The sequence below is a fragment of the Pinus tabuliformis genome, chromosome 1_2 (genome assembly GCF_031772625.1).
Source record: "Pinus tabuliformis cultivar Carrire ecotype Pingquan chromosome 1_2, CPIR1, whole genome shotgun sequence".
In the NCBI taxonomy this organism is placed as follows: domain Eukaryota; kingdom Viridiplantae; phylum Streptophyta; class Pinopsida; order Pinales; family Pinaceae; genus Pinus; species Pinus tabuliformis.
This window is the reverse complement of record NC_142298.1, coordinates 1010086397-1010113266: the sequence shown is the minus strand read 5'-3', so window position 1 is coordinate 1010113266 and position 26870 is coordinate 1010086397. Positions and strand designations below refer to the sequence as shown.

General features: G+C 39.0%; 2 protein-coding genes and 1 long non-coding RNA gene across 3 annotated transcripts; all 3 read right to left on the bottom strand.

The window, feature by feature from the left end:
• Positions 1–7692: 7692 nt before the first annotated feature.
• Positions 7693–8322, bottom strand: LOC149209526 (uncharacterized). The gene has a single exon (XM_089398653.1). It carries the CDS (start codon positions 8320–8322, stop codon positions 7693–7695), a length of 630 nt encoding a protein of 209 aa, XP_089254779.1.
• A 453-nt stretch (positions 8323–8775) lies between these two features.
• LOC149209525 (disease resistance protein L6-like) lies at positions 8776–13657 on the bottom strand. The gene is made up of 4 exons (XM_089396390.1): positions 11456–13657; positions 10240–11314; positions 9794–10141; positions 8776–9639 (listed from the first exon to the last, which is right to left on the bottom strand). Exons 1-4 carry the CDS (start codon positions 11983–11985, stop codon positions 8776–8778), a joined length of 2817 nt encoding a protein of 938 aa, XP_089252516.1. The 5' UTR covers positions 11986–13657.
• A 5273-nt stretch (positions 13658–18930) lies between these two features.
• Positions 18931–19484, bottom strand: LOC149209524 (uncharacterized). The gene is made up of 2 exons (XR_016252225.1): positions 19411–19484; positions 18931–19281 (listed from the first exon to the last, which is right to left on the bottom strand). It is a non-coding gene; the product is annotated as an uncharacterized LOC149209524 (long non-coding RNA).
• Positions 19485–26870: the final 7386 nt, after the last annotated feature.

Sequence of the window (26870 nt, the reverse complement as noted above, 5' to 3'; positions counted from 1 at the left end):
TATTCATACATTAGCATGCAAACAATATCAGCTGTATATCGCTTTAAGAATACAAGCAGAAATTAATCAAGAGATAAAAGTACCATTAATGACTAATCCTTACTCATAGACTTCAAACAATAACGATCTACCTCTACTTGCTTCTAACGTCTACCAAGAGTACAGAAGTGCAACATCAGTAGCAGACATAAAAATGCAAACATAAATAAATCACGATCCTTCCATTCATCAAAACCTCCTCTGAGGGTGCAGAAGTGCATGTTCTGAGGACAAGTTTTTGACAAATTTCTGGACCCTTCTCCAATGCAATGAGAAGGGTTGAAATACTACTATCTAATCCTAATAATAGTATTATTACAAAATTTAGGATACGGCTCTCAAATGGCCGCCCTTTTTCTAATTCAGTAAAACAAAAAGAAAAACAACTTTCTAAATTGAAATTACTTCCTAATTTGGTCCCTGAAATTGCAGTTATCAAGCATGGGCTTGAGAAGAGTCGGTTGACCGACTTCCGTGCTTAGTTGGGCTGCGAAAACAGCGTCCATAAGAGCTGGCGCTACTTTCTCGGCCGCGTTCATGATGCACCTTACCGTCATGCATTGGCTGTGAGGCTTAACTAAGTAAGTCCAGTAACTTTCCCAGTTTAACCTAGCCAATGCCTGAATTGTCTTCCCGTTTGCCTGTGCTTTCTGCTTCCATTCTGCTCCCAGCTGTAACGCATTTGGTAAGTATCCCGGGGTGGACTCTGAAATCAAATTAGCTCTGTGCAAATTTTCATTTACACAATCGATAAGTATGGTCGCCTGTGTTGCCGATGACTCTGCCGCCTGCTCCGCCTGTGTTATTTGCTCATCCCATTTGTTGAAGAGCAAATCTTTGTGATTTTCATTAATCTTAGGCGCCCCTGCTTTCTTCCCTTCCTCGTCATTTTTCCAAGCCAGATACTCTGTTACTCTTTTGTTGGCCTGGTCATAGTCATTCCGTAGTTCCACTACCTGGCTGGTGATCTTGTCTCTCAGCTCACAAAAATGCCTCCACTGTGATATTCTACGTGCCATGTCCTCCTGTTGCTGTGACAGTTGGTCGTTCAAGCTGATGGATTCTGAAATAAATTCTGTTAGCTTGGGTTCATCCTTGTGCATTCCTTGCACCGTCTGCAGTTGCTTTTCCTTTTCTTCAATATTTCTTTGGTGGCTCAGCTGCATCTGGCAAAAGTCTTCTTGTAGTTTTTCAAGCTGCTTAGAAGCTTCAGCGTTTATATTGGCTTGTTGCAACTGTTGTTGCAGCAGTTGTATTTGGCTTTCACGTTCTTTTAGAAGTTGCTGAACTTCGGAAGCCTTGTCGATGGTCGCAGAAGCATATGCTCCTGCAATCTGAGACAACTTGGTGAGGTTTTCGGTTGGATTGCTATTCGGATCTTTCCACAAGACATCTAGGTGTTCAACATCTTGAGCTAGCGCATCTGCAAGCTTTCTTTTCTTTCTTTGTCTCCTTACAACTGCCTTGTGCTGTGGGCTGTAGAATACGTCCAGTGGAGGGATCTCTTCTACGCTAAGTAGAAGTTCTGAGGATGGAGCGATAGGAAGATGCTCCATCTCTGTGGTACTACTGACTATGGTTGAGAAGACCTCTTGCGCCACCTGCGTGTTGTCCACGGGTGTTTTCGGGACCTGACCTTCAAGATTAATCAGTTCATTGAAGGTCTCCCATTCTTTATCTAATTCTATTGTAACAAGAGGTGCTTCGGTGACGGGGGGAGGAACTTCTCTTGATGATGAGGTGGCAACTTGCTGCTGAGCCATCGAACTTGACTGAGCTGTGTCCTTGATTGTTTCTTCAAGATCTGGAGATATTTCTTGCACGGCGTTGGAATCAGATTTGGAGGCACTGGAGTGTTCACTGAGGCTGACGCTTGGAGTCGGTTCTCTGGCAGCTATCCGCAGCACTTCCAGTGGAATGTTAGCCAGCCTCCTTTCTCTATACAATGTGAATTTCTGGAAGTCGTCCGGGGACAGCCTCGATCGTGCTTCCTGCAAAACTTCTTTGAGCGAGTTTTTTCCCTGAAAAAGATCGTCAAACAGATCTTTCTGTCCAGAGAACACACTTATCCTAACGCTAGTTGTAAATTCCTGGGCGATTTTATTTGGGTCGAATGGCCTTGGTGGGAGTTTAAATAGTTGGAGACACATCACATTCTCCACCTCACCAAAAGTGTGCCCTATATCGAATAAAGAGAAGACCCCGCACGTGACTGGGAATTGAGGCCAAATGGCCTTCTTTTTGTTCTTTAGGTCCTTAGTTAAACCACCTTCAGAACAAGTCTGATAAGCGATTTCTCGAGCCAACAATTTATCTGGGATATATAAGGGTAGGACATGCGGGGATACTGTGCTTCCAAAAACTCGGATATAGGTAAACCATTCTTCTCCAAACCATCTTGCGATGGAGGTGATATCAATCTGTGCCTCGAGAGAGCATCTTGGGGGATCTTTATCGTATATTATCTTATGTATGGGTAATATAAGTCCATGGCAAATCTGGTAAAAATGGGGGGCGAACTGGGAATCCCACAGAATTTTATGATAGACATGAATAGGCAATGGGTCCTGGGTAGTCCATTGCCAACCCATGGTAGGGAATTTGGATACGAGGCAGACAGAATCCATTATGTAGGCAGACAAATAAAAAGGCGGATAGACTCTTTGGGAGTGGGATCTTTTAGAATGGTAGTGGAGGACTGCTGTGTACAGAGTGTCAGAAAGGATTTTGGCCCAATCCACTATCTCAGAGTTAGTTGCAGCATCGATCAGGGGTAGCCATTCGGTTGAAAATTTATTGATATCTGGCTTACCGAATATTCTACAGAGCATAGTTGCAGCAAAACAATATGGGGAAGTAAGAGAACCAATGCTATACATACCGTTCTTATCTTTCTTCAATGGTTCATCTCTTTTTGACCACTCCTTAGTAGTATCAGATAAGTCGGGATTTTCTGCTACGAACTTCGTAACGAATTCTGCATTGTAGGTCGCTTGCGGCTCAGGTAAATGATACATGAGCCTTAGGTCTTGAGCTGCAAACGCTGCTACGATCCCATGTCCCTGGGCTTTGAACTGTCTCTGGTGCAACTCCGCATCATCTAGTATCCATTTGATCATGTCTGTGTATGGCAGGATCTTGGGCCTTGCTGCAATTCTGTGGAGGAAAGAACATGCTAGGTCTTCCAGGGATGCTTCTGAAGAACGTAATGCATCCGGGACAGCAGGAGTTACTTTGATTATTCTCGGATTTTCTTCCTCCAGTATCCTATACATGCCTTCCCAGGTTGAGATGCCCGCATCCTTATTGCATGCAGTGTCTGTGTAGAGGGGCGCCATCTCTTTGGTCTTTTCCCTTGCCTCTGAGCTCTGAGCTTTGTTCTTCTTCCCCATCTCGCTTAGCATTTCTGTTCGGTTTTGCCTTCGAGCTTTGCTCCTGCAAGTTAAGAGCGAAATGGAAAGATCGATCAGAAAGGTGATGGGGAGGCGTTAAATGCAAGAGATAGATTAGATACGCCACCTTACGTGAAGCAAAATCCACATTAAGGCACACGTCCTTATGCCACTTAATAACTGACAACTAATTCATTACTAATATTGAATGCGCATAATTTCCAAGTCAGGTAATGGTAAGTGGATTTTCTTTGGGTGGCGTGCCCGAAAGAGTCGTACCGAGGTGCTTTTATGACTTGCCAGCGCGTCCTCGCATATCGCGCGATCGCAAACGGTAGTGATCGCAACATCGCAGATCGTCATATCGCAGATCGCAACAATTCAATGCTTGCCAATGTACTCCGCCTAGTTTCTGCGATGTGCGATCGCGCGATAGCACGATCGCAGGTCGGCGGGTTTACAAGCTTTTCTTTATGGAGGCTAGTGTATTGCGATGCGATGTTGTTCATTTTTTATCTTTTTTGTGATGCGCTCTTAGAGATTTGCTTTTATGAACATAGTTTTAGACTTAAATCGTCTAAGGACCTTTTTCTACGTTTTATGCTTGTAATTTCAAAAGAAGTCTTTGTTTTCTTTTTTCGGAAATTAACTAAGGGTCCCCTATTCAATCTATCATTATGACTGATATTAGGCTGAATTAGGGGGGGTTGTTGCTGGCCACAACACCGCCATGGGAGGCCGTCGGGATTTCCGAGGCTGGTCTTGCAAAGGTTCGACCAGTTCAAGCCCTAACTCCTTATATCCTGACCTTGTTGGGACATGCAAAGAAAAACAAAGAAAACGCAGACCACTCTGATACCACTGATCTGGATTTAAACAGGAACGCAACAGATTACAGAGATAACCATATACACAAATATGCAGCGGAAATAATACTTCATTTCATTAATGGAAAACACTGAAATATGCTTACAACCAGAAATGGAAATAAACCAGCTAGGGCGATGGTAGCTCATCTCTGAGAAGAGATGTGGTGGCTACATGCCTCTGAACTGTGTTACAATGAGGCTCGAAGGCCTATTTATTGTTGAGAAACAATGGAAAACCCTTAACATTCCAAAACCTAACCCTAGAAGATGAAACGCCAAACTGTGGGCCCCGTTTGGGTAAATTGGTACACCAACTTCCCAGGGTCGTAACTTTGGCATATGATCTCTATTTGACGCGTACAATAGCTCGTTAGAAAGATCTATCCGAGCACTGCCACTTTGGGAGGCAACATTGGTTCATGTTGCCCCAGATTTCCCAAAAAACGTCGTTTAGGGCCTCAAAATGGCTCCGGAAGTTCAGGACCCGAAAAACTGCTAAAAATAGTAAGTTGTGCTACAATTAAGGAAACTGAAAATGCTGAGAGAAACAATGGTGGGGGTCCAGGTGGACTTGGCAGGTGGCCACCAATATCCACCTGGATCAGGTGATCTGGTGAGTTGCAGGGGAGTGCCAGATCGAATGTAGCCGCGATTAATTCCCAAATTCGAATTAAGGTGTGAATGGTGGCAAGACAGCGATGGAACTCCTATTAGACATCATTAAATGCGGAGGGTGGTGGAGCTGGGCGGAGGAATTGCCGGTGGCCGGAGCCGGAGGTTTTTCTAGGCAGCGACAGAAACTGGGAAATTCCTCCACCTAGTAGACTACTCCTAAAAAAGTTGGAAGTTTCAAATTTTATACTTATTTATATATTTATTTATTTACCACTGGCACACAAATGTAAATGGTTTCCTAGCTTGTTTCCACCAATCCATCTGCCTTGTTTATTTATTTATTTACACCAACTGGCACTGTAAATGCTTTCCTGGCTTGTTTCCACCAATCCATCTGCCTTGTTTGGCTAGCCTGCAATGCTCTGAATCGCTGAGAAGAAGATATATTAATTTTATCTGCAATAACACGCAAGTACAAGAATATATTTATACATATTTTTATTTTTCACATGAAAAAATTAAAGTACAATGCATGTCTGATACTACTTTATATTCAAGTGCATTTAATGTGATTTAACATTCACAGTTGGCCAAGTCACAAGTCTGAAGCTCCATAATTAAAGTACAATGCATGTCCGATACTACTTTATATTCAAGTGCATTTAATGTGATTTAACATTCGGAGTTGGCCAAGTCACAAGTTTGAAAAATTATGCCGCTCCATTTGAAGGCCTATAAAGCTTGGCAATGAGAGTTGTCACACATCTAAAGGGCAATGGATTTCCTTCATTTGAATTGAGTAAGCCTGCAAACTTACTTTTATGTTGGATTGTTATTACAATATTGAAGAATTTTGTGTTTGTTATTTGATATTTATCTTAGCAAGTTTAATGTCAATAATTTGCAAAACATTTTAGGAGTTGGATTGTTTTATTATCACAAATACACTGGTTCTTGTTTCGATTGGAATTTTTGCATTTGATAACACTCAATGTTCATATAACGCAGTAGGATTAAAGAATCTATTTCAAAGCAAAGCCAAAGCTATGGTCGACATGGCTTCTGTTATTCTGTGTGTGTTTGTGATCTATGGTGGGACTATCAATTATCTACTATCTTTCATGGCGAGTCTTTCGTGGACATTTTATAATAGGATTTCGTTGTTGTTTGAGTCAGTGCGGTAGTGCATGACAACATACATCACACAGGCTGTAGGATTGTTGAGGCTCTACTTCCACGGCTGCTTTGTCCAGGTATAATTATACTATGGCCAATGTCAAATTCATTAAGAGTTACCTGTGTCTGTTTCTCGCATATTGATTTTCTACCAGTTACACTCTACCTTTTTAATCGGGTTAAATCTTGTTACATTTTAAGAAGGAAAAAAATATTGAGTTGAAATCTCAAAAACAAGGAAAAAATATACCAATTTATAAAATCTATTAGATTTTTTTTTTTAGATTTAAAGAAAGGGGAGGAAATTTTTATAAAAATTTGGGAAATGTAAACAAAAATTTAAAATAAATAGTGTAAAATATTTATAGCATAATAATCATTATATTTATTGATTAAAAGTTTGGTTTTTTTTTATACAAGTAAATAAGTTAATTGTCTAGGAGATTTAGGTATTTCATAGGATTGAAAGATAGACCACCAATTAGTAATTCCATGTCACATGGTTTTTTTGAATAATAATGATGATTCAGCCAATAATAGTTGTCCCTTTTTTACTTGACAAACTCTAAGCTTTCTCTGTTGTTTTCTTGCTCCTCTGTTGGGTGGTTTTCCCCTTGATATATAGCATTGGATATTTTTTGTATTTTGCTGCAATTCTTTTCTCTGTTTTTGGTAGTATTACGAGTGAGAAAGACTTCGGCTAATATAACCTCTTTTGTTTTGATAATGAAATAATCTATTTTTTCTATTGAAAAAAAACCCCAAAAACAAAATTTTGGAAATCCTATGCTATTTTTTTACCCTAAACTCTTCAAAATTCAATTGGATTCACTTCAATATTTGCACATTACACTATTTTTTGTTTTTTCATGTAAAAGCAATTATGAATATAATTTACAAAAGTTATAAAACTTGAGAAAGACTTCCGTTAATATAACCTCCTTTGTTTTGATAATGAAATAATCTATTCTTTCTATTGAAAAATAACCCCAAACACAAAATTTTAAAAATTGTATGCTATTTTTTACCCTAAACTCTTCAAAATTCAATTGGATTCACTTCAATATTTATACACTACACTATTTTTTGTTTTTCATATAAAATCAATTATAAATATAATTTGCAAAAGTTATAAAATTTGTAAAAGTAAATATTAAAAGTCACGTGAAAGGCAGGTTGAAAATAAAACAGTCGTCAAAAGAATTCCATCATAGGTAAGGTTACACGTGAAATTTACCCCTAGCCTTACTCCATTGGTTGGCGGAGTTGCTGCACCACTCCTGCATCCCACTGCAGCTTCGGACATTCTTTGGCACGGAGCTCATTGGTTGGCGGAGTTGCTGCACCACTCCTGCGTCCCGCTGCAATTTCGGACATTCTTTAGCACGGAGCTCACGCAACGACATAAAATGTTGGATACCTTCCAACTCTTTTAACTCGGAACACCCATCGACGGATAGATGTTTGAGCTTTGTCAGCTGCCCCAAACCCAGTATCCTCTTCAACTTCACACATCCACATGCGTTCAAATACTCTAAAGATACCAATGTTTCCAAACATGGCAACTCCTCCAATCCTATGCAGTTTGTAATGTCCAGACTCTAAAGTTTTGCAAGACCATAAATCTTATCCATTTTCCTCAAACTATTACAGCTGCCCATGATAAGGTCTCGAAGGTTGAAGCAAACACCTTCAGCGAATGATACCTCTGATATCCCTGTTCCACTGACACGTAACTTTTGGAGCCGAGGAAGTATGCAGTGGTCAATGGAAGACTCCAAATCACTGAATGGAAGAAACGGCAGCTCTGGTATCAACGGACAACCTGATATCCACAACTCAGTCAACTGAGCCAACCGTCCAAGGGAAGCGGGCAAACTTTTCAACTCCCTGCAAGTCTCTATTCTCAATTCCTTCAAGTTTCTCAAGTCATCCAGCGAAGCCGGCAAACATTTCAATTCCTTGCATTCATAGAGCCACAATTTCTTCAAGCTCTTCAGGGAACATAGTGTAGGCGGCAGCGCGTCCAGCAAAGTGCCTACTTCCAAAACCTCCAAATCATGTAGCTCTCCAATTGCACTCGGCAATTCTTTTATATTTGTATCTGTAAAAAATAACTCTCGAAGTGAAACCTGATGTAGCACTTGAGGAGGGAGTACTTCAACTTTCCTACAGCCACTGAGATTTATGTACAAAAGCGTGCTTACATTTCCTAGTGTTTCGTTTGACATGATCAAATTAATGCAATTACTTAAATCAAGATGCTGGAGTTTATTTAATTTGCAAAATGAATCTTGCAGCCTCTCCAAAACGGAGCACTCAGGGAAGTCGATGTGGTGGAAGTTGGCTAAATTACCCAAGGAATCTGGTAACCTTTTCAAAGCGCTGCAGTTAGAGAAGTTGATGGTGTGGAGGTTGGTTAACTCACCAAAGCGCTCAGGCAGTGACTTCATTGCGCTGCACCCAAAGAAGCTGATCTGTCGGAGGTTGGTTAACTCACCAAAGCGCTCAGGCAGTGACTTTATTGCGCTGGACCCCCACAACTCGATATCGGAGTAGTCTACCCAAGCGGAGGAATTGCCCGGTTTCCGTCACCGCCTGGTAGTGATTCTGGTTACCTGGTGAGCTGCAGGGGATGCCGGGTCGAATTGGCGAGGAAGCAACCCGCGGGATTTTGGAGTAATTCAAATTCCATGGTGAATTAACTTCGCGATGGAAATGGGAATGTATGTCAGAAACCTGTCAGTCGTCGTCGAGGGTGGGGCAGCTGGGCGGAGCTGGCGAAGAGTGGAGGAATTCCTGTTGGGCGATGTCGAGGGTGGGGCAGCTGGGCGGAGCTGGCGAAGAGTGGAGGAATTCCTGTTGGGCGATGTCGAGGGTGGGGGAGCTGGGCGGAGCTGGCGGAGAGTGGAGGAATTCCTGGTGGGCGATGCTGGGCGGAGCTGGCGAAGAGTGGAGGAATTCCTGTTGGGCGATGTCGAGGGTGGGGGAGCTGGGCGGAGCTGGCGGAGAGTGGAGGAATTCCTGGTGGGCGATGTCGAGGGTGCGGAAGCTGGGCGGAGCTGGCGGAGAGTGGAGGAATTCCTGGTGGGCGATGACGAGGGTGGGGAAGCTGGGCGGAGGTAGCCAATGGGGGTGGGCGATGTCGAGGGTGAGGGAGTGGGCGATGTCGAGGGTGGGGGATCTGGGGGTCGGGAGGGGGAGGGTGGAGGGCTGTACCCCCACAACTCGATATCACGGAGGTTGGTTAACTCACGAAAGCTCTCAGGCAGTGACTCCATTGCGCTGCACCCCCGCAAGCTGAACTGTTGGAGGTTGGTTAACTCACCAAAGCGCTCAGGCAGTGACTTCATTTTTGAGAAGCCTGTTAACTCCAAGGCCTTTAACGACTGCAGAAAGCAAAATTCTTCTGGCAAATGTGTTACAGTGACCTCCCCTTCGTAATCAGCACAAATCACGATTCGTTCTAGCTGCGTCAGCGTCCCTATAGACTTTGGAATACTTGAGAGGGGACCTTTAATCTCCAACTCTCGCAACTGTAAAGGTGCCTGCAAAATAAATGAATTATCAACTTTCAACTCTAAGAAGAAATATAAATGAATTATTATTCGGATCGAAAGATGAAATATATGTGAGACACTGGTACAATTACAATATCATAGCTAATAAACACAATCTATAATTCAACAAATCCTACTTTACCTGTGATTCCTTTTTCCACAATGTTTTTAATTTACTCCCTTCCACTTGTAGAACCCTTAAGTTCTTCATGGACGAAATGGACGAATGCAGCGAAGAGTAGGGACAGTTGTCCCAGCGCAGCCATACGAGATTTGGAAACTGCACCTTTGCCAAAATGGGTTTCACAAGAACACCTCTCGTATGAAGAAGTTGCAAATTCCTCGTACAAATACCACTACCATGAAAAGGATACTGCTTATTGGGAAGCTTCATAAAACAGTGCCAAAACAGTTCGCTACTTCTTTCGCACCGAGGCGTTACTGAGCTGTAATAATCAGTCAATCTAATTCCGCGCACTTCGTTTATTACCTGTTCAGTACGAAAAACGATGAAGAATTTAAAAATTCTACACTCATTTCTGTAGAATAATTTTAATTTTCTACAATTTAGAAAGATTCAGTACTTACGGACGATTGTTGCAAGAGATCATCAATTTTTTCTGTAGAACGCCAGAGACGACGTGGCAATGAAGCGTCGGCAATCTCTCTTCCCATGTCTCGCAGGTGCTCGTGCATTCTTATTTCGTTTGCACTATTCACCTCTAGGAGGCATTTGTTCTCTAGATTTCGAAATCCCGACAAATCGCATATTCTGATGACCCTATCCCTGTCTTCTCCTATGAAAAAACAGGCAATATCTAAGAATACCTGTTGATCCTCCATATCCAGTGCGTCGTAACTGATTTGAAGCCTTTGCTTTATCTCCTCCGGCAGTTTGCGTTGAAGTTTAGCCAATTGGCCTTTCCAGTAAGATGTATCTTCTCCTTTGAGAAGTGCACCAAACACCTTTAAGGATAAAGGCAATCCACCACAGGCTTTTACGAACTTTTTTGCCAAAGATTCAAACCCTCGGAGTGGATGTGCATGGTTGAAGGAATAAAAACAGAAGAGTTCAAGAGATTCTTCTGTACTAAGGCCAATTAGGTTATATATTGACGACTCTTCGACTCCTGACTTTCTGAGAACATCTTTGCTCCTAGATGTGATAAGTATTAAGCTATCGGAGTGGAGTAAAGTCTGATCAGGCAAAAGTTCATCAATTTGATCCAGCGTATCTACATCATCTAAAATGACTAAGATGTTAGGAGATGAAATATGGTCCTTAAGAATTGCTTTTCCTTCATGGACATTGTCTATTGGCTTATCCCATCCTATCAAGCTCTTAAGAAGTTCTTTCTGCAACAAATTTAAAGAGCCTTTGCCTGCATTATCTCTGACATCAGATAAAAAGCAGGATCTACTGTAACCAGAACTCTTCCTATTAAAAAGTTCTTTCGCCAATGTGGTTTTTCCCACACCACCTAACCCCACGATCCCCAACATCTGAGGTTTTCCGCTCTGCTGTCGCGGCAAAAGAACTGTATTTTCAAATTTTGTTACCTTATCATCCAAACCTGTTGGATATTTCGCAACGGCCAAAGCTCGTTTCTTCACCTTTCTTAAAACCTCTTCAACTACATTATCTACCAGCTCTCCCTCATCGCTGGTTATTCACAAGAAAACAGAAAGGAAAGAGAACTAATGAGAAAAGAAAGTCTATACATATAACATAAAATAAAGTCTCTACAGCGTACATCATGTAACATAAAACAATACAATAAGCAGAGAAGTGTTAAGTTCTCACCCGTTACACGCTTCCAGCTCAAAGCCGCTTATTCCTGCAGCTTTAGAAAGTGCATTTCTCCAATTTTGAATGAGGCTGGGGTCATACCGCAACTTCTCTTCACCAGTTTGAGGATCAGTTGACGTCTTCTTTTCTAGTCCCTCCAGGGCTTTAGCATACCCTCCTTTTCCCCGCGTCCACCGCAGCTCCTCAGGCTTCACCTTGTAAAACACTGGAATCACTGGAGAATTTGACTGCAACATTAAGACGAGTTCTCGAAGACACCAGGTTGATTCGGCATATCCGATTGAAAAAATAGCCACGTGGACTGAGGCGTATCGAATAGCCCCTTCAATCTGAGCAGCAAAATAGTCTCCCCGTTGCAACTCAGGCTGATCTAGAAACACTCGCAACCCATATGATTGAAGCCGCCGATACAGATGGCTGGCAAAATTTTTCTTGACATCCAGACCACGATGGTTAATAAACACATCGTGGTCGGAATTAGGAGCGGTGGAGGTGGAGGCTGCGGCGGAGGAAGATTGAGCCATTGCTGATCCCAAAATACAAATAGAGGTGACGGGTGGAATGATATTCGACGCTACCGAAGCAGCTTGCGAGGGATGAGATTAGGGGAGAGTCTGAAAATAGCAGAAATTCTCCGAAAAAATGTTGATGTTGTGCACAGAAATTTAGATCTGCTAGGAATCTGAGACAACCAGAAATTATGGGAAAAATTGCTATGAAAAATTTATAACCATTAAATCCTTGAGCGATCTCTCTGAGAGTCGTGTTTCAACGCATCAAGAGGGACGACTCCGGCAACGACTCCTATCTCTGTGTGTGTGAAGAGAAGAGGGAAAGAGAAGTGATTGAGGAAACAACTTGGCAGTGTCCAAGCATATGGGAAGATGTAGAGGTGGTAGGCCCTGGACAGTTAAAAGTCTGACGGAATGTGAGAAGATGCATAGGTGGTAGGTCCTTGACAGGTGGAACATTATCCTCATCTCGCACAACGACAAAATATGAAAGGTACACGCACATGGGCGAGATGCGCTACAGTTTCGTTAGATACAAAAGTCAACAAAACGTGGGGAAGTCGCACATGGCCGAGATGCTCGGCCGCGCAGGCAAAAGCAAAAGTCGGCAATAAGCGGGCCCACTTGAAAGAAGCGATGGAATCCCTAGCAGTTTCGTTAGACGCAAAAGTCGACAAAACGTGGGGCAGTCGCACATGGCCGACCGCGTAGGCAAAAGCAAAAGTCGGCAATATGCGGGCCCACTTGAAAGAAGTGATGGGACCTTAGTTTTGTGTACACGGTAAATATTTCTTATTCAAAGTTGATTTTTTATTCAAATTGTTTTTAGTGAATATTTTTGGAAGTTTTTTTTTTTAATTTCTTTAAAATTTGGTAATAATTTATTGAAATTTTTGATGTGTAACTTCGGCACAATAAAAATATTTTAGAAATTTTTCAAGTACTGAATCCATATATAATTAAAAAAAAATTAAATAACACAAATCAATATTTTACCTTAAATTTTTCCCACACTGAAAAATCCAAAAAATAGCCACGTGGACTGAGGCGTATCCAATAGCCTCTTCAATCTGAGCAGCAAAATAGTCTCCCCGTTGCAACTCAGGCTGATCTAGAAACACTCGCAACCCATATGATTGAAGCCGCCGATACAGATGGCTAGCAAAATTTTTCTTGACATCCACACCACGATGGTTAATAAACACATCGTGGTCGGAATTAGGAGCGGTGGAGGTGGAGGCTGCGGCGGAGGAGGATTGAGCCATTCCTGATCCCAAAATACAAATAGAGGTGACGGGTGGAATGATATTCGACGATACCGAAGCAGCTTGCGAGGGATGAGATTAGGGGAGAGTCTGAAAATAGCAGAAATTCTCCGAAAAAATGCAATAAAAAATGTTGATGTTGTGCACAGAAATTTAGATTTGCTAGGAATCTGAGACAAGCAAAAATTATGGGAAAAATTGCTATGAAAAATTTATAACCATTAAACCCTTGAGCGATCTCTCTGAGAGTCGTGTTTCAACGCATCAAGAGGGACGACTCCGGCAACGACTCCTATCTCTGTGTGTGTGAAGAGAAGAGGGAAAGAGAAGTGATTGAGGAAACAACTTGGCAGTGTCCAAGCATATGGGAAGATGTAGAGGTGGTAGGCCCTGGACAGTTAAAAGTCTGACGGAATGTGAGAAGATGCATAGGTGGTAGGTCCTTGACAGGTGGAACATTATCCTCCATCTCGCACAACGACAAAATATGAAAGGTACACGCACATGGACGAGATGCGCTACAGTTTCGTTAGATCCAAAAGTCAACAAAACGTGGGGCAGTCGCACATGGCCGAGATGCTCGACCGCGTAGGCAAAAGCAAAAGTGGGCAATAAGCGGGCCCACTTGAAAGAAGCGATGGAACCTTAGCAGTTTCGTTAGACGCAGAAGTCGACAAAACGTGGGGCACTCGCACATGGCCGAGATGCTCGACCGCGTAGGCAAAAACAAAAGTCAGCAATAAGCGGGCCCACTTGAAAGAAGCGATGGAACCCTAGCAGTTTCGTTAGACGCAAAAGTCGACAAAACGTGGGGCACTCGCACATGGCCGACGGCGTAGGCAAAAGCAAAAGTCGGCAATATGCGGGTCCACTTGAAAGAAGTGATGGAACCTTAGTTTTATGTACTCACCGTAAATATTTCTTATTCGAGTTGATTTTTTATTAAGTTGTTTTTTTTGAATTTTTTAAAGTTGTTTTAGTTTAATTTTTCTAAAATTTGATAATAATTTATTGAAATCACAAGTTTGATGTGTAATTTTTGGTACAATAAAAATATTTTAGAGATTTTTCAAGTACTGAATCCATATACAATAAAAATAAATAAATAAATAACACAAATGAATGGAGTAGTCTACCCAGGCGGAGGAATTCTTGATTTCTATCGTCGCCCGGAAAAACCTCCGGCTTCGGCCGCCGACAATTCCTCCGCCACCCTCCCCAAGTTCTATCCAGCTCCACCACCCTCCACATTAATGTTGACCACTGACAGATATCTGACAGACATTCCAATTTCCATCGCGTCTTGCTACCGGGGAGTTAATTCATCATGAAATTTGAATTCGGAAATAACCCGCGGGCTGCTCCCTCACCAATTCGACCCGGCATCCCCTACAGCGCACCAGGTAACCAGAACATTTTGGAAAACTCATTCTGCACCCGCAGCTCACTAGAACAAGGCACAAAGTTCACTCCCGGGCAAAGTTCCCTCTTTGGAATAAACCAAGCAGGAAACAGTATGTGAATATCTTCCACAAGATGGCTTATTACCATCACATTCTGAAAAGAAACAAACTATACTCTAATGGTTTGATTCGAAAGTTATTACAGAACTTCATTGAATCCCAACAAATTGTCTTTTTCAATGGCCTTTGCATCAGGAGAACTATTGTTTTTGTGAGAATTCACTAAACGTTATCAGCTCTTTCAGCTTATTCTTATTCCTCTTCCTTTGTTATGGTTGTCTACTTTAACAAAGATGGATAAGTGTAATGAACCAACTGACCTTGTCCATCTTTTATTCTCGATAGAACAACCCTTTCAACTTATTTTGATTCTTTTTCCTTCGCAGTGGCTGTCCTAATTTATGGCCGATGGAATAAAGTAATGAATCCAACTCGTCCTATACAGTTTTAGTTCTCATTAGAAAAACAAAGTTACTTTACCCCTCATGAAAATTTTCGATAGATTACAGTAATGAATGCAACTCATCTTATCAATTCTCTCCATAACGCTCTAATTAATACATTAACAGTTTCAAAAGGTATTATCCCTGATGTAAAAGGTTGGATTATGTTATTTTCGAGTAGATGAAACCATGAGAATATTTGTTGCCTTGAAGCATTGTTTTGGAATTTTAACAACTCACTCCTAATTGCAGTTGGAGAAAGGGGCTTCATCAGGAACTAATTCAACCATGACTGATCAATATCTTGAGATACCACCTCCACGTCCAAAGCGAAAGCCAGGACATCCTTACCCCAAAAAGTTGGGAACGAGAGATGTGTTGAATTTGCCAAAGGGGTTCAGGCTCTCATGAATGCCTGCAGAATGAAAAACGTCCCTGTTAATGGTGACCATTCAATGGTTTATTTTATTCATTTAATGGAAAATGTTGCTGCCTAAAGCATATTTGAAAGGTTATTCCCATTTCCTTCACCTTGTCCTGGAACAAAATCACGATGGGGTGATTTATTAGCCTGTCACTGCTGCGATTCACATTCCGCCCTTTTAACAAGTGTCGGAAGAACATACCAATAGCAATTGGTCTTCTTGAACCGAGGGTTGCATCCCTGATTCTGAGAAACAGAGTTGGGGGATGTCAAGTTCCCTATGGCCATAACCCATCCGGGCAAAGTGCATTTTCTCTGAGTGTACAGAACTGCACAAATCTGAGGTGAACGACAATAATTGAAACATTGTATTCCTTGGTTAGAAGGTTTGTAAGTTTATCTAAAGGACTTTTTTCTTAGATTACATCAATTTGTTTTAGCAGGGTTTCTTTGGTGTATGGCCACTTTGTTTAAGATAGTACAAGTATCCAGATCATAGAATTGAAGTTGTTTGAATGACCATGGATCATTTTTAGTTCAGTTTGTTAGACAGTTTTTGCCCCATTAACCTGTTTACTGGCAATAAGGGCATTCCTGTGGACACTACTAAAGCAGACTTCAACTCTTTCCAGAACTCAAATGATGTTGCATCACTGCATCCTTTTTTCAAAGCAGGGTTTTATTGAAGTACAGTCACCTTATTTAAGTGAGTGCAAGTATCTAGATCATGGAATTCAAGTAGGTAGCTAGATAATCCGAACGTTTTTGGGCCAGAGAGGCACTTGTTGTGTATGATATTAGGGATTCCTTCTCTGATTGTCCTTGTATATAGTCTTAGCAATTTAATAAGAGCTCTTGTCAGAGTCTGTTTGGGGCCAATACATTACCAAATAGCACATGCAAAAGCCTAACAAGAACATGACTTCCTGAACCTTGCAAGGGAAGTAGGTAAGAGATCTCATCTTCTAATGTAACAGAACAGGATAATGGATGATTGTACAGGTTACATATTGTTGAATTGTAAGTAGTACATGTGACAGTGACAACACAAAGATACACTGTTCAACTATTTCCTAAAAGAAAATTGCTTTAACTTCATATACGAAGATCCTCATGTTTTTCATAAACATTTGTCACAAATATGGAAATCATTTTAAAAGGAAAAAAAATAATTCGTTAATCAGCTACATAACTCTAGTTTTACTAACAAGATGAAAATATGTACCAGTAAGTCCATTGTCATCTCATAAAGGAGAGTTATGCCATCTTCAAAGTTTTGTATTTGTTGGAAAAGAAACAACAACTAGTCAAACTTCAAAGGTGGCAAAATAATAACAATAGGAACAATAGATGCAAACATGAATTCATGAAAATTACAAAGCAGGGCACCAAGGTTGAATAATATCATACCACAAAGTTTACATTAACAACTCTTGAAGCACCTCCAGCTTCAAGAAGTAAAGGTAAGAGGAGGATTGTTAGGAGCATTCAACCTTAACCAGCAAAGAATACTAGCCTTACAGGCCTAGCACTTGAACACGTCAACATTTGAGCAACCATCTCAGAGATACTTTGCTCACCCACTCCACAGACACGCACAAGTAAACTCTACCCTCAATATTCTATTACAGCCATTGCAACTTCTCTTTCCTCTGGAAGAGACTCATCTTGTACAAGGGAAAAATGCTCAGAATTGAAATATGGAACCAATGGCACTCAAACTAAAGGAAATTGATTTTTCTTTGGCAATGAAACATTGTTCTTTTGTACCCACTGCTCAGTTCAACTGTAGGATGAAACTTGACCTCCAATTGAAGTAAAAACTCATCCTCTTTTCTGAATATTAGGGGCTACTGTCTACAACTCGATTGGCTAAGAGTGCACTTATGAATGGCATTTTCTTAGTTTGTGGCCATTCAATCACGATGAAACATATTCTCTAGGACTACACATTTGTTAAGAGGACTTTGAAATATATTCAAGAGCAACAATCAGTTTTGCTTCAAGGGCAACTCCATTAGGAAACAACTTTGTTCAGAGATTCACATTACATAGCACACATTGTTTTCTCCGAAATCTGGCACTGCCTTAGAATCACTACTTTGTTCACTGTTTGGAGATTATGGTAAAAAACTTTCCATTCTTCTTTACAACACAATATCTTCTTTATGTTCATGAATATATTATCAGTCTCATTTTCAAAATATTTACATCCCTTCCTCTCTGTTTCTAAATCCCTCAGTTTATTGGATAAGAAGATATAGTATTTCTTTACCTTTAAAGCATGACATTAGATAGCTGGTGTCAATTTCTATAATGAACTCACCTCATAGATTGAGATATCAATCTCGAAGTATGCCTCAATTGTGTCAGTCTCACACATCTGAGTTGCTGGATTGCATTACCATTGCTTTATTTCAAACCCAATCATCACTCATATTTCAAATTATACTTGTTCCACTAATTATCAGTTGAACTACATTCATTGATCTCAAATTAACCGAGAAGAATAGTGGGGGCTCTACTCCCCTGGAAGATTCAAGTTGGATGGCCACACCGTTTTCCTATAGTCTAATTTGCAAGTAGGTAAACAAGTACTACTCCATAGGCTAGGCAGTGAATGCTTTCCTTGCCTGGAGATAGACTACTTTCTTGGCGGGATAATAGATAGCTGGTTGGATAGAGAGACCAGACCTTCATAGAGAGACTAATTGGTCAATCAGCTAATGAGTTATCCGAACTTCGAAGACAAACCTTTCTTATAGGAAATTTAGAAGAGGCACAAAAGGATAGGTTGATGATGCTTTACAGAAGAAAAAAAATGAAAATACAATAAGGATCCCATGGGCTAGTTTAGGTTGGGCTAGTTTCATGTCAGGTTCAGCTTTATGTTGGATGGAACAATAATCAACTTCAATTGTGTGATGTTGTCATTAAAAGTGTCTAATGTTTGATCGAGTCTGGATGTTCCATAGGAGAGTTTCAATCCTCAACCCTTCACCAAGAAATTAAAACCTAGAACTTGATAAAGATTAAACCCCACAAACAAACAAAAATAATTTTCACATTTAAATATGTCCCATGCTTTAAATTCACATAAACATGGTGAAGTTTTCCTTCTATTTGTATATTTTTCAACATCACTTGATAGTCACGTAATGCTAGGGAAAATAGAAAACCATTAATCAGCATTTGTAAAAGTCAGTCTGCAATAAAAGAACAGGGTGGTTCCATGAAAATAATGAATGAGGGAATTAAACAATTGTCTAGACAAGTCAGTGCAGCTTGACAAAATGACTCTCCCTGCCCTTGAATGTGGCAGAAGATTGTATATTTTTCAACATCACCTGATAGTCACATGATGTTATGGAAAATAGAATACCATTAATCAGCATTTGTAAAAGTCAAAGCCTGCAATAAAAGAACAGGGTGATTCCATGAAAACAACGAATGAGGGAATTAAAAATTTGTCTAGACAATTGAATGCAGCTTGACAAAATGACTTTCCTTGTCCTTGATTGTGGAAGAAGACACCATAATCAAATTCACCATGAATTCACTGTCCTCTTCAAATACACTTAAAAATGCCTATTATCTGCCGAAACTGGTGATGTGGATGCATTAGAGTACATGCATCACTTCAGAGTAACAGTGTAGCAATCCTCATTTCATACTTCAGAAGATAACTGCTCTCTGTCATCTCTTTCAGTGTCCTGCCACAAGATTAATCTTGTGAATAAACATCTCTATATAACATGAGAGGATTAATCTTCTAAACAATAAACATCTCTATATAACACAAGATATCACATAGTAAATTATACAGGGTTTGCTTTATCTACCTTCCTTAAACTGTCTTTGATTGAATCTACTGAACCTCCCCAAAGTTTAAACCGGTCTTCAGCTTGTGAAGCCTGCAATTTATGGGTAAAACCAACAATATACTAAATTCCTCTACTATGGAGAAAGTGCATACAAAACACAATCTACAAATTGCCTCTCCTATGTAAGCTTATTTGACAGATTTTGCCAGTAAATCGTGATTCCAATTTTCCAAAGTTTTGCTTCAAATGAATTTACTTTCTCTTGAAAATACTTCTATTCATCAAATTTATTTTATATTCATATTTTCATGGTCAAGATATTGAGCACCATACTACTAAAAAAGTTTAACCAATGAACCTCTGCTTCTTCTACCCATTAGATGTCTTTTCTGGAAATTTGTGGTATTGCAAACCAATCTTCTATTGTGGAAGTTCATGACTATGAATTATATTACATAGTATTTTGAAAATATCCCAAAAAGAAGGTGAAAGTTAGATAGTCTCCATTGGCGATGAACGTGAAAGAAAAAAGCCTCTACAAAAATGGAAATCATTTTAAAAGGAAAAAAAATAGTTGGTTAATTAGCTACATAACTCCAGTTTTACTAACAAGATGTAAGTATGTACCAGTAAGTCCATTGTCATCTCAGAAAGGAGGGTTAGGCTATCTTCAAATTTTTGTATTTGTTGGAAAAGGAACAACAACTAGTCAAACTTCAAAGGTGGCAAAATAATAACAATAGGAACAATATTTCTTTTATTTTGATATTCAGATTGTTGTTTTTTATCAGCTCAATTTTGCCATTTACACATAATATTTCTGGATTGCAATAAACATTCCCATCTGAGAAATTGGACAACTGGGAGAAGGTAAGAACAGAAAGCAACCATTAATCGAAGTAAAACATAAAACCATTACCGAATGAATATGCCAGTGTCTTGCAGGGATGTGTTGAAACAAAAGCCTTGGCAGAGGGTAAGTGAATCCATACCCATATGATAAAAAGTGGGTTAGAGCCAAATGTATTTGTAGAAAACAATCTCATCAACATGTATGCTAAATGTGGAAGTGTCAATGATGTGCGCCAAGTGTTTAACAAAATGTATGAGCGGAATGCTATTACAAGGATATGTTAAACAGGGTGCAATTGAGTTTTCTTGCCAAATGTTTGACGAAATGCCTGAGAAGATTTCATTGCCTTTTCTTTGTTCTAACACATCTCTTTTGCCACGGGTAGTGGCATGTGAGCCTAATGATTGCCTGCTATAAATTTCACATATATTATGGCAGCACCGATAATCTTTGAGGACAGACTACTAGTAGAGTTGTGATGTAAACATACATTGTAGAAAGCCCTTTCATTCAAGTCTAGTCCTGCTTAGCAAATGGTCACCCTAAAAAAACATGGCCAACATTCATTGGATTGCATCTCTTCATGTTGTAAAAGGAATCTTTCCTTTTAGGAATGCCATGTTCAAAGTGAATGATGCAAGAAGCAACATATTAAAGGAAATCTTTGCATCCCAAATTTTTTGCATCCTTTTGTTCTATTTATTTTTGTCATTATTGAGTGATTGATATTTTAGACCTGAAAAAAAACATAAAAGAGGTTTTATATTTATATATATGTTGGATAACTTGATAAGATTGAAATTTCGGTTTTGATGTCCTTGCATATTGTTTGACCAGATCAGTTCAAAATGGGCAAGCGAAGCAAATGCAAATATATCATGGATCTTGAGGTGGAAGACCTCAAAGGCAAAATGACATTCTCTAGTAAAGACTTGGTTTGGGCAGAAATAAATAAAAAAAACAATAGTATTGATCGAGTTGTTGTAATCCCATTATGACAAGTTGTTGAATTTATCAAAGGAGAGGAAGAAAATCCTATTGCTCCATGTAAATTCATACGAAAAACAAAAAAAGAACCAAAAGAAAGAGCTAATACTGCATTGCAATATGATACGTGAGTATTTTAAAATATGTATTGTTTAGATCTTTTGAAACCACGGTTATATTTTTTTGTATGTACTAACAATTTAAACTTTTTTTGTAGTTATCATTGTTCATTTGGCCCAGAGGACAAAAGAGAAAATCTTTCAGCTAAACGAATGACCTCATTTGTGCAGAAGAGGGGTTGCCAATGCCACTTTATTGTGAAAGTTATGCATGAAATTCCCGATAGAGCAATATTAACTTTTAATATGTATGAACATGAAGATGGGGAAGGTTGGGCTTGTCATGGTCAATGTGACACTTCAAGTGAGACTAGGGCCTTGCATAGGCCAAAGCTTTCAAGGGACATTATTGCATATGTAGAGAGTTGTTTCTTTTTGGGAGTGCCTATTGATGTAGTGTATAGAACCCACATTAAGAGACATGTTGACATCGATGTAGCAACTCGAGATAGAGATTTCTTCTTATGCAGGAAAGATAATGTAAACATCTATAATAGGTTGGCGAAGGGAAACTATTAATTTCACAAAAAGGATGAAATGAATGTAAATCTTTGGTATCAAAAGCATCGGGAAGATTTTTTCTTTCACCAAAAGCCCAATGGCGTGGAAGTCCCTTTTATAATAGGGATTCAAACAAAGTGGATGTTGGAGACAATGGTCAAGCTATCGCACAATAGCTTAATAGCCATGGATTCAACATTTAACACAAATAAATACGGGGTAAGTCAGATGCCGATGATTTATTGAATATATTTATTTAAGTTGTATACATTTAGAATGATTAATAACTTGTATTTGAATTTATGTAATGTTGAAAATGACAATGTTAGTTGTGTACACTCATGGCATTTGATGAACAACAAAGTGGGGTGCCTATTGCATGGGTTGTGGCATCACGAAACACATCAGATGATATTGCAATATGGCTGGAGCAACTCATGCGCAAGCGTTTCCAAGCCTTTCCTGATTGGAAAGTCAATGCCTTCATTGTTGATGATGCACTGGCTGAAATCAGTGCCTTGAGGTAACTTTAACATTGTCATTATATAACCAAACTTACATTTTTTCTAAAAATACCACACTAAAAATGCATTGAATATGGAAGGAGGATCACAGGTTGTGATGTGATCTTATGCGTTTGGCATGTACGGAGGGTTTGGTTGAAAAATGTCAATCAGTTGGCCACTAGTTCCATAAAAGCCAAGGATATATTCAGTGAGTTAGGTTTCATCATGAAAAACACTCTCAATTATGAAGTGGAAGGTGAAATCAATCAATTTTTTATCAAGTTTGTCGATGAAGAGAAGTTCTTAGACTATTTCAACAAGAATTAAGTCACTCGAGATAAGATTTGTAAGTAAACATTTTTTCATATTATATGCATTTTTTTTTCCTTTGTAAAGGTGTATAGTGAGATTGACATCGTTCTATTTGCAATTAGGTATGTGGGTGAAAGGTTGTCGGGAGTTTCCTCATGCAAACCAGGAGACCAATAATGCTATTGAGTCATACCATTATTACCTAAAAACAACATTTCTATCTGATAGAAGGAAAAAATGTGCCCGGAGGATGGATTGGTTATTGCATATGCTACTAACAACAGTTGAACCTTGTTATCGGTTCAAGGAAATCTTAAAAGAAGAATGATTTGTAAACAACTACAAGAAAGAAAAGCAACTAGAATCATCAATGGAACGAGCAAGAAAAATTATGGATACTGATTGTTGTCCTTATGAGAGCATAACCCATGCTTATTGGGTGAGAAGTCAGACAGATCAAGGTAAAAAATACCTTTTCACCTGGTATCGTAAGGATTTTATAATGTGTGAATGTCCATGGTCTATCCGTGGAAACATTTGCAAGCATGCCATAAATGTTAATTGGTTGTATTTCCACTTGGATAATTCAAATCCATTGCTTCATCAACATGCAGAGGATAACATATGCAATGACCCATCTGAGATCAATATAAAGCCTCAAAACCATGATTCAGATGTTGATGCTACTCTTATGTCCACAAATGTTGTTGATGCAGATGCTGAGGCACTTCATTTGGCAAGGGAGGAGTTGTTTAGCTATACACATATCATTTTAGATAACCCTCCTACTACTTTGGCGAAGACAATCCAGTTGACTGTTATGCTTAAAAAAAATTTGGATGAAGCCAATAATTTGCACATTACTGATTTTGACTTCACACCTGGATTAGGTTCTCTTGATCCATATTTGAAGAGGAAGAAGAGTTTCCTTAGCCCCAAAATGAAAAGAAGAAGCAACAGAAAAAAAAATGGTTTGGAAATTGATTTAAATGTTGATCCATCAGAATATGAACCATTTGAGTTTCGATACCTCAATAAGCAAGGATGTCATCGATCAAATAATGCCGTGTCTATGGCTCTAGGTTAGTTTCATGTGTTGAACAGATTCATGGTTTTAGATTTAAGTATTTAATCATCACTATTCTTTAACATGTGGTATGTTTATTTTTACCGCAATGCAACAATCCCCAACCATGGCGATAACCCAAGACCAAAGGGAGATGTAAGACCATCCAACCTTACCTGCCATGCCAGGTACATTTGACACTCTTTCATTGTGTGTGCACATATACCTTGATGCTCTAAAAAATTTCTTTGCGATAACGTTTGACACTTTTCTAGGTAACTACAGAATAAGTGGAGAAGCATCATCTTCTACCATGACTGATCATCTATGGAAGGACTTCAACTCTAATGGGAATCAATGTGGTATGCACAAAGAATAGATAAGCTAGGTTATCATGGCGTCATCAGGTGGCCATTTTTCATATGATAAGTATATTTATGTTTTCCCATTGTTATGTTGTTATGAAAATACCTTTTTCATAATCTGTTCATGGTCACTGAAAAATTTGCTCCCTGTCAAATAGAATCTCTTTACTTATTTATGTTCATGCAACATGTTTGATTTTTATACTTAAACATGTAGTTACTATGTTCTCATACCTATGTTCATGGTTCGATGTTTATTAGATTTATAGATCTTTATATTTTACATCTTTATAAAGTTATGGTTAGATGGTCAAAGGCCAACGAGGTTTGAACCTTATCATTGCGTTTTTTGTTGTTGGATTTTTGATTCCTTGCCTCTAGTCAAAGATCTCGTTGGATTTTCATGACTTCATCAAGCTGATTTTTCCTTCATGGAATAGTATATGATAGCATAGTAGATTGTTATGTTATTTTAAACATGCCCTCTTCATGATTTTTTAATGTTCACTGAACGATGTTCTGTCCTTTTATGCTTGTGATAAAGTGTTAATTGTCTTGTAGACTACTCCTTATTCGTGATCCTGAATTTTGCAAGCATAGGAACTCCTTCCAGAAAGGGCAAAGGCAAATTGAAACATGCATTCTACAAGAGAGCTAAGAGATGACTAAATAGCAAAAGCCCTAAAGGCGCTTGAATGCTCTTTGAAGAGACAAATGGAATCAGGGTAGGATGCAAGAAACAAGTAGATTCAGGCATGATATTGGATCTTTAGTTGTGTGGTTTGAATCCAATTTTTTGGGGAATTGTTTCTATTTTTCCCCTAGTCCTAATCATTTACTTGTCACATCACCTAAGGTTGGTGTTATTTGAGGTCTACACGAATAACATTTAAGAGACTTGTAAAAGGTTTCACAATGTATGCCAAGAAGGGACATATATTTTTGTTGATTGCAGTGGACAGATTTAAGCCGGGGAAACTTTTAAGGTTGTTGACTTATGCATTGTATTGGATTCGCTACTCCTTTCTTTGAGCTATTATGCTCTCTAGCCTCTGGTGTGCCTCTTTTATTGTTGCAATGGTTAATTCTATTCACTCAAAAAGTTATGATTTGTAAAAATTTGAACTCAGATCAAGAAGCAACTATATATATATATATATATATATATATATATGGCCATAGTAAAGTTTTCTTCTTTATGAATTTTTTGAGTAAATTCCCATTAAAAAAATTATTTTCTAATTGTTCCTAATGGAGTAGTAAAAAATGTGATCTTAAGTGCCACGATGTGACTGTATCAATTAAAATACATGAAATAGATATCATTAGTAACCTAAATGATAAGCATGTTCCATGTTTTCAGTAAATTTAAAATGATATTGAAGGGTAGCTTGAAAGAGACCTTAGATAAAGGAAATCAAAGCAACAACATTTTGTGGCAAAGGATTACTCTATTAGAGTACACATAGCTGGTAATATTGATTACAGAGTCTGAGTTGGTTAGAGAATTGCATCAGCCTCTGAAACAACAGTTGACAAAACCTGCACAGAAGTAAAATATATATAAATCCACTCTTCATTTAACTACTTTGTGAATTGTGACAAAGCAGAATATTACATCATCTAGAGCTGAAGACTGTTTATATACTATTAAGTTGAGCTTCTGAAGACTTGACAGGGACGTTCATCAAGTGCATGGGCTAGATTACGCAAATCTTTGATGCCAGAACTGTATGTTGTCTTCAATTTCCCCATTCTCTCTGTTAGTCCTTCTGTAACCTTCGGCAGTATGTTATAAAATGACATTGTAAATGAGGACTTCTTATATTAACAAGGAAAGGGAGCCAAAACCAGAAGTCAAATTCTTGTTTACAGTCTTGTGTTAACTTCTTTTTAGCAGAAATAAAAAGCTGCAATTATTCTTCCATCTATGTAAGACATCCAGATGTTGTGATAGCTGAGAACCTACCTGATTGTAACAAATTTGAGATAATGAACTCCTTTTCCTTGATTGTGCAGTTAGCTTGACTGTGTTTCTCTTGAAAATCTTTCAAGACTTCCTCAGTGTCATCAAGTTTTTTTTGTGAAAGAAAATTCAAAAGTGTTTTAAGTCAACAGAGTAACACAAAAACACCTGAAAAGTGCATAGAATTAACTTATTGTATGCTAGCATTGGGACTATTCATTCATACTTGTGTCATCTGAAGTTTATCAATCAAGTCCACATTTGTTTGCTGGTGAGAAATATTCATGTAGGGAGGTATATGTGGGCCAAATAAAGTAGTTTCCTTGAAATGTATTTGAGGGCTTATCGACAAGTCATTTTCATCATTGAAAAGACCATTCTAAAACATACATTTGTTCATTTGCCAAAAACATCTGAGAGAATGTTGGAGTCACCGAGAAACCATGTGGATAAAATTCTCAAAGGTTGGAAATAAAGATTTCTCTTCTGCAATATATTGTCAGACTTTAAATGAACTTCATTTGGCTTCTTGTCATACTCACAAGCTTTGAAAACTGATTGAAACTTTTTTTTTGAGAATTGCAATATAGATGATATCTTTTATGTGAAATTAATGGATGGTTCTGAAAAAGACACATTTTTTTACAAGGATGTTTATATTAAAAAAAAAAAAAAATCAGTTAATCACCAGAAGAACAAAAATGGCAAGATGGAGGGTAGGGTATAGTATTGGGGGGAATGAGCAAGGAAATCGTAAAGTGAACTATGAAAGCAAGGCTGGAAGGTGTTTAGACCACTTCTAG

Bases quoted from the DNA above. Each gene is read 5' to 3' on its own strand.
- LOC149209526 (XM_089398653.1), bottom strand. From the start codon at position 8,322: ATGTCAAACGAAACACTAGGAAATGTAAGCACGCTTTTGTACATAAAT.
- LOC149209525 (XM_089396390.1), bottom strand. From the start codon at position 11,985: ATGGCTCAATCTTCCTCCGCCGCAGCCTCCACCTCCACCGCTCCTAAT. The intron at 11,315-11,455 runs GTGAGAACTTAA...GTGAATAACCAG, and splicing joins GAGCTGGAAGCGTGTAACGG to CGATGAGGGAGAGCTGGTAG. The intron at 9,640-9,793 runs GTAAAGTAGGAT...TTTATTTTGCAG, and splicing joins TGTGGAAAAAGGAATCACAG to GCACCTTTACAGTTGCGAGA.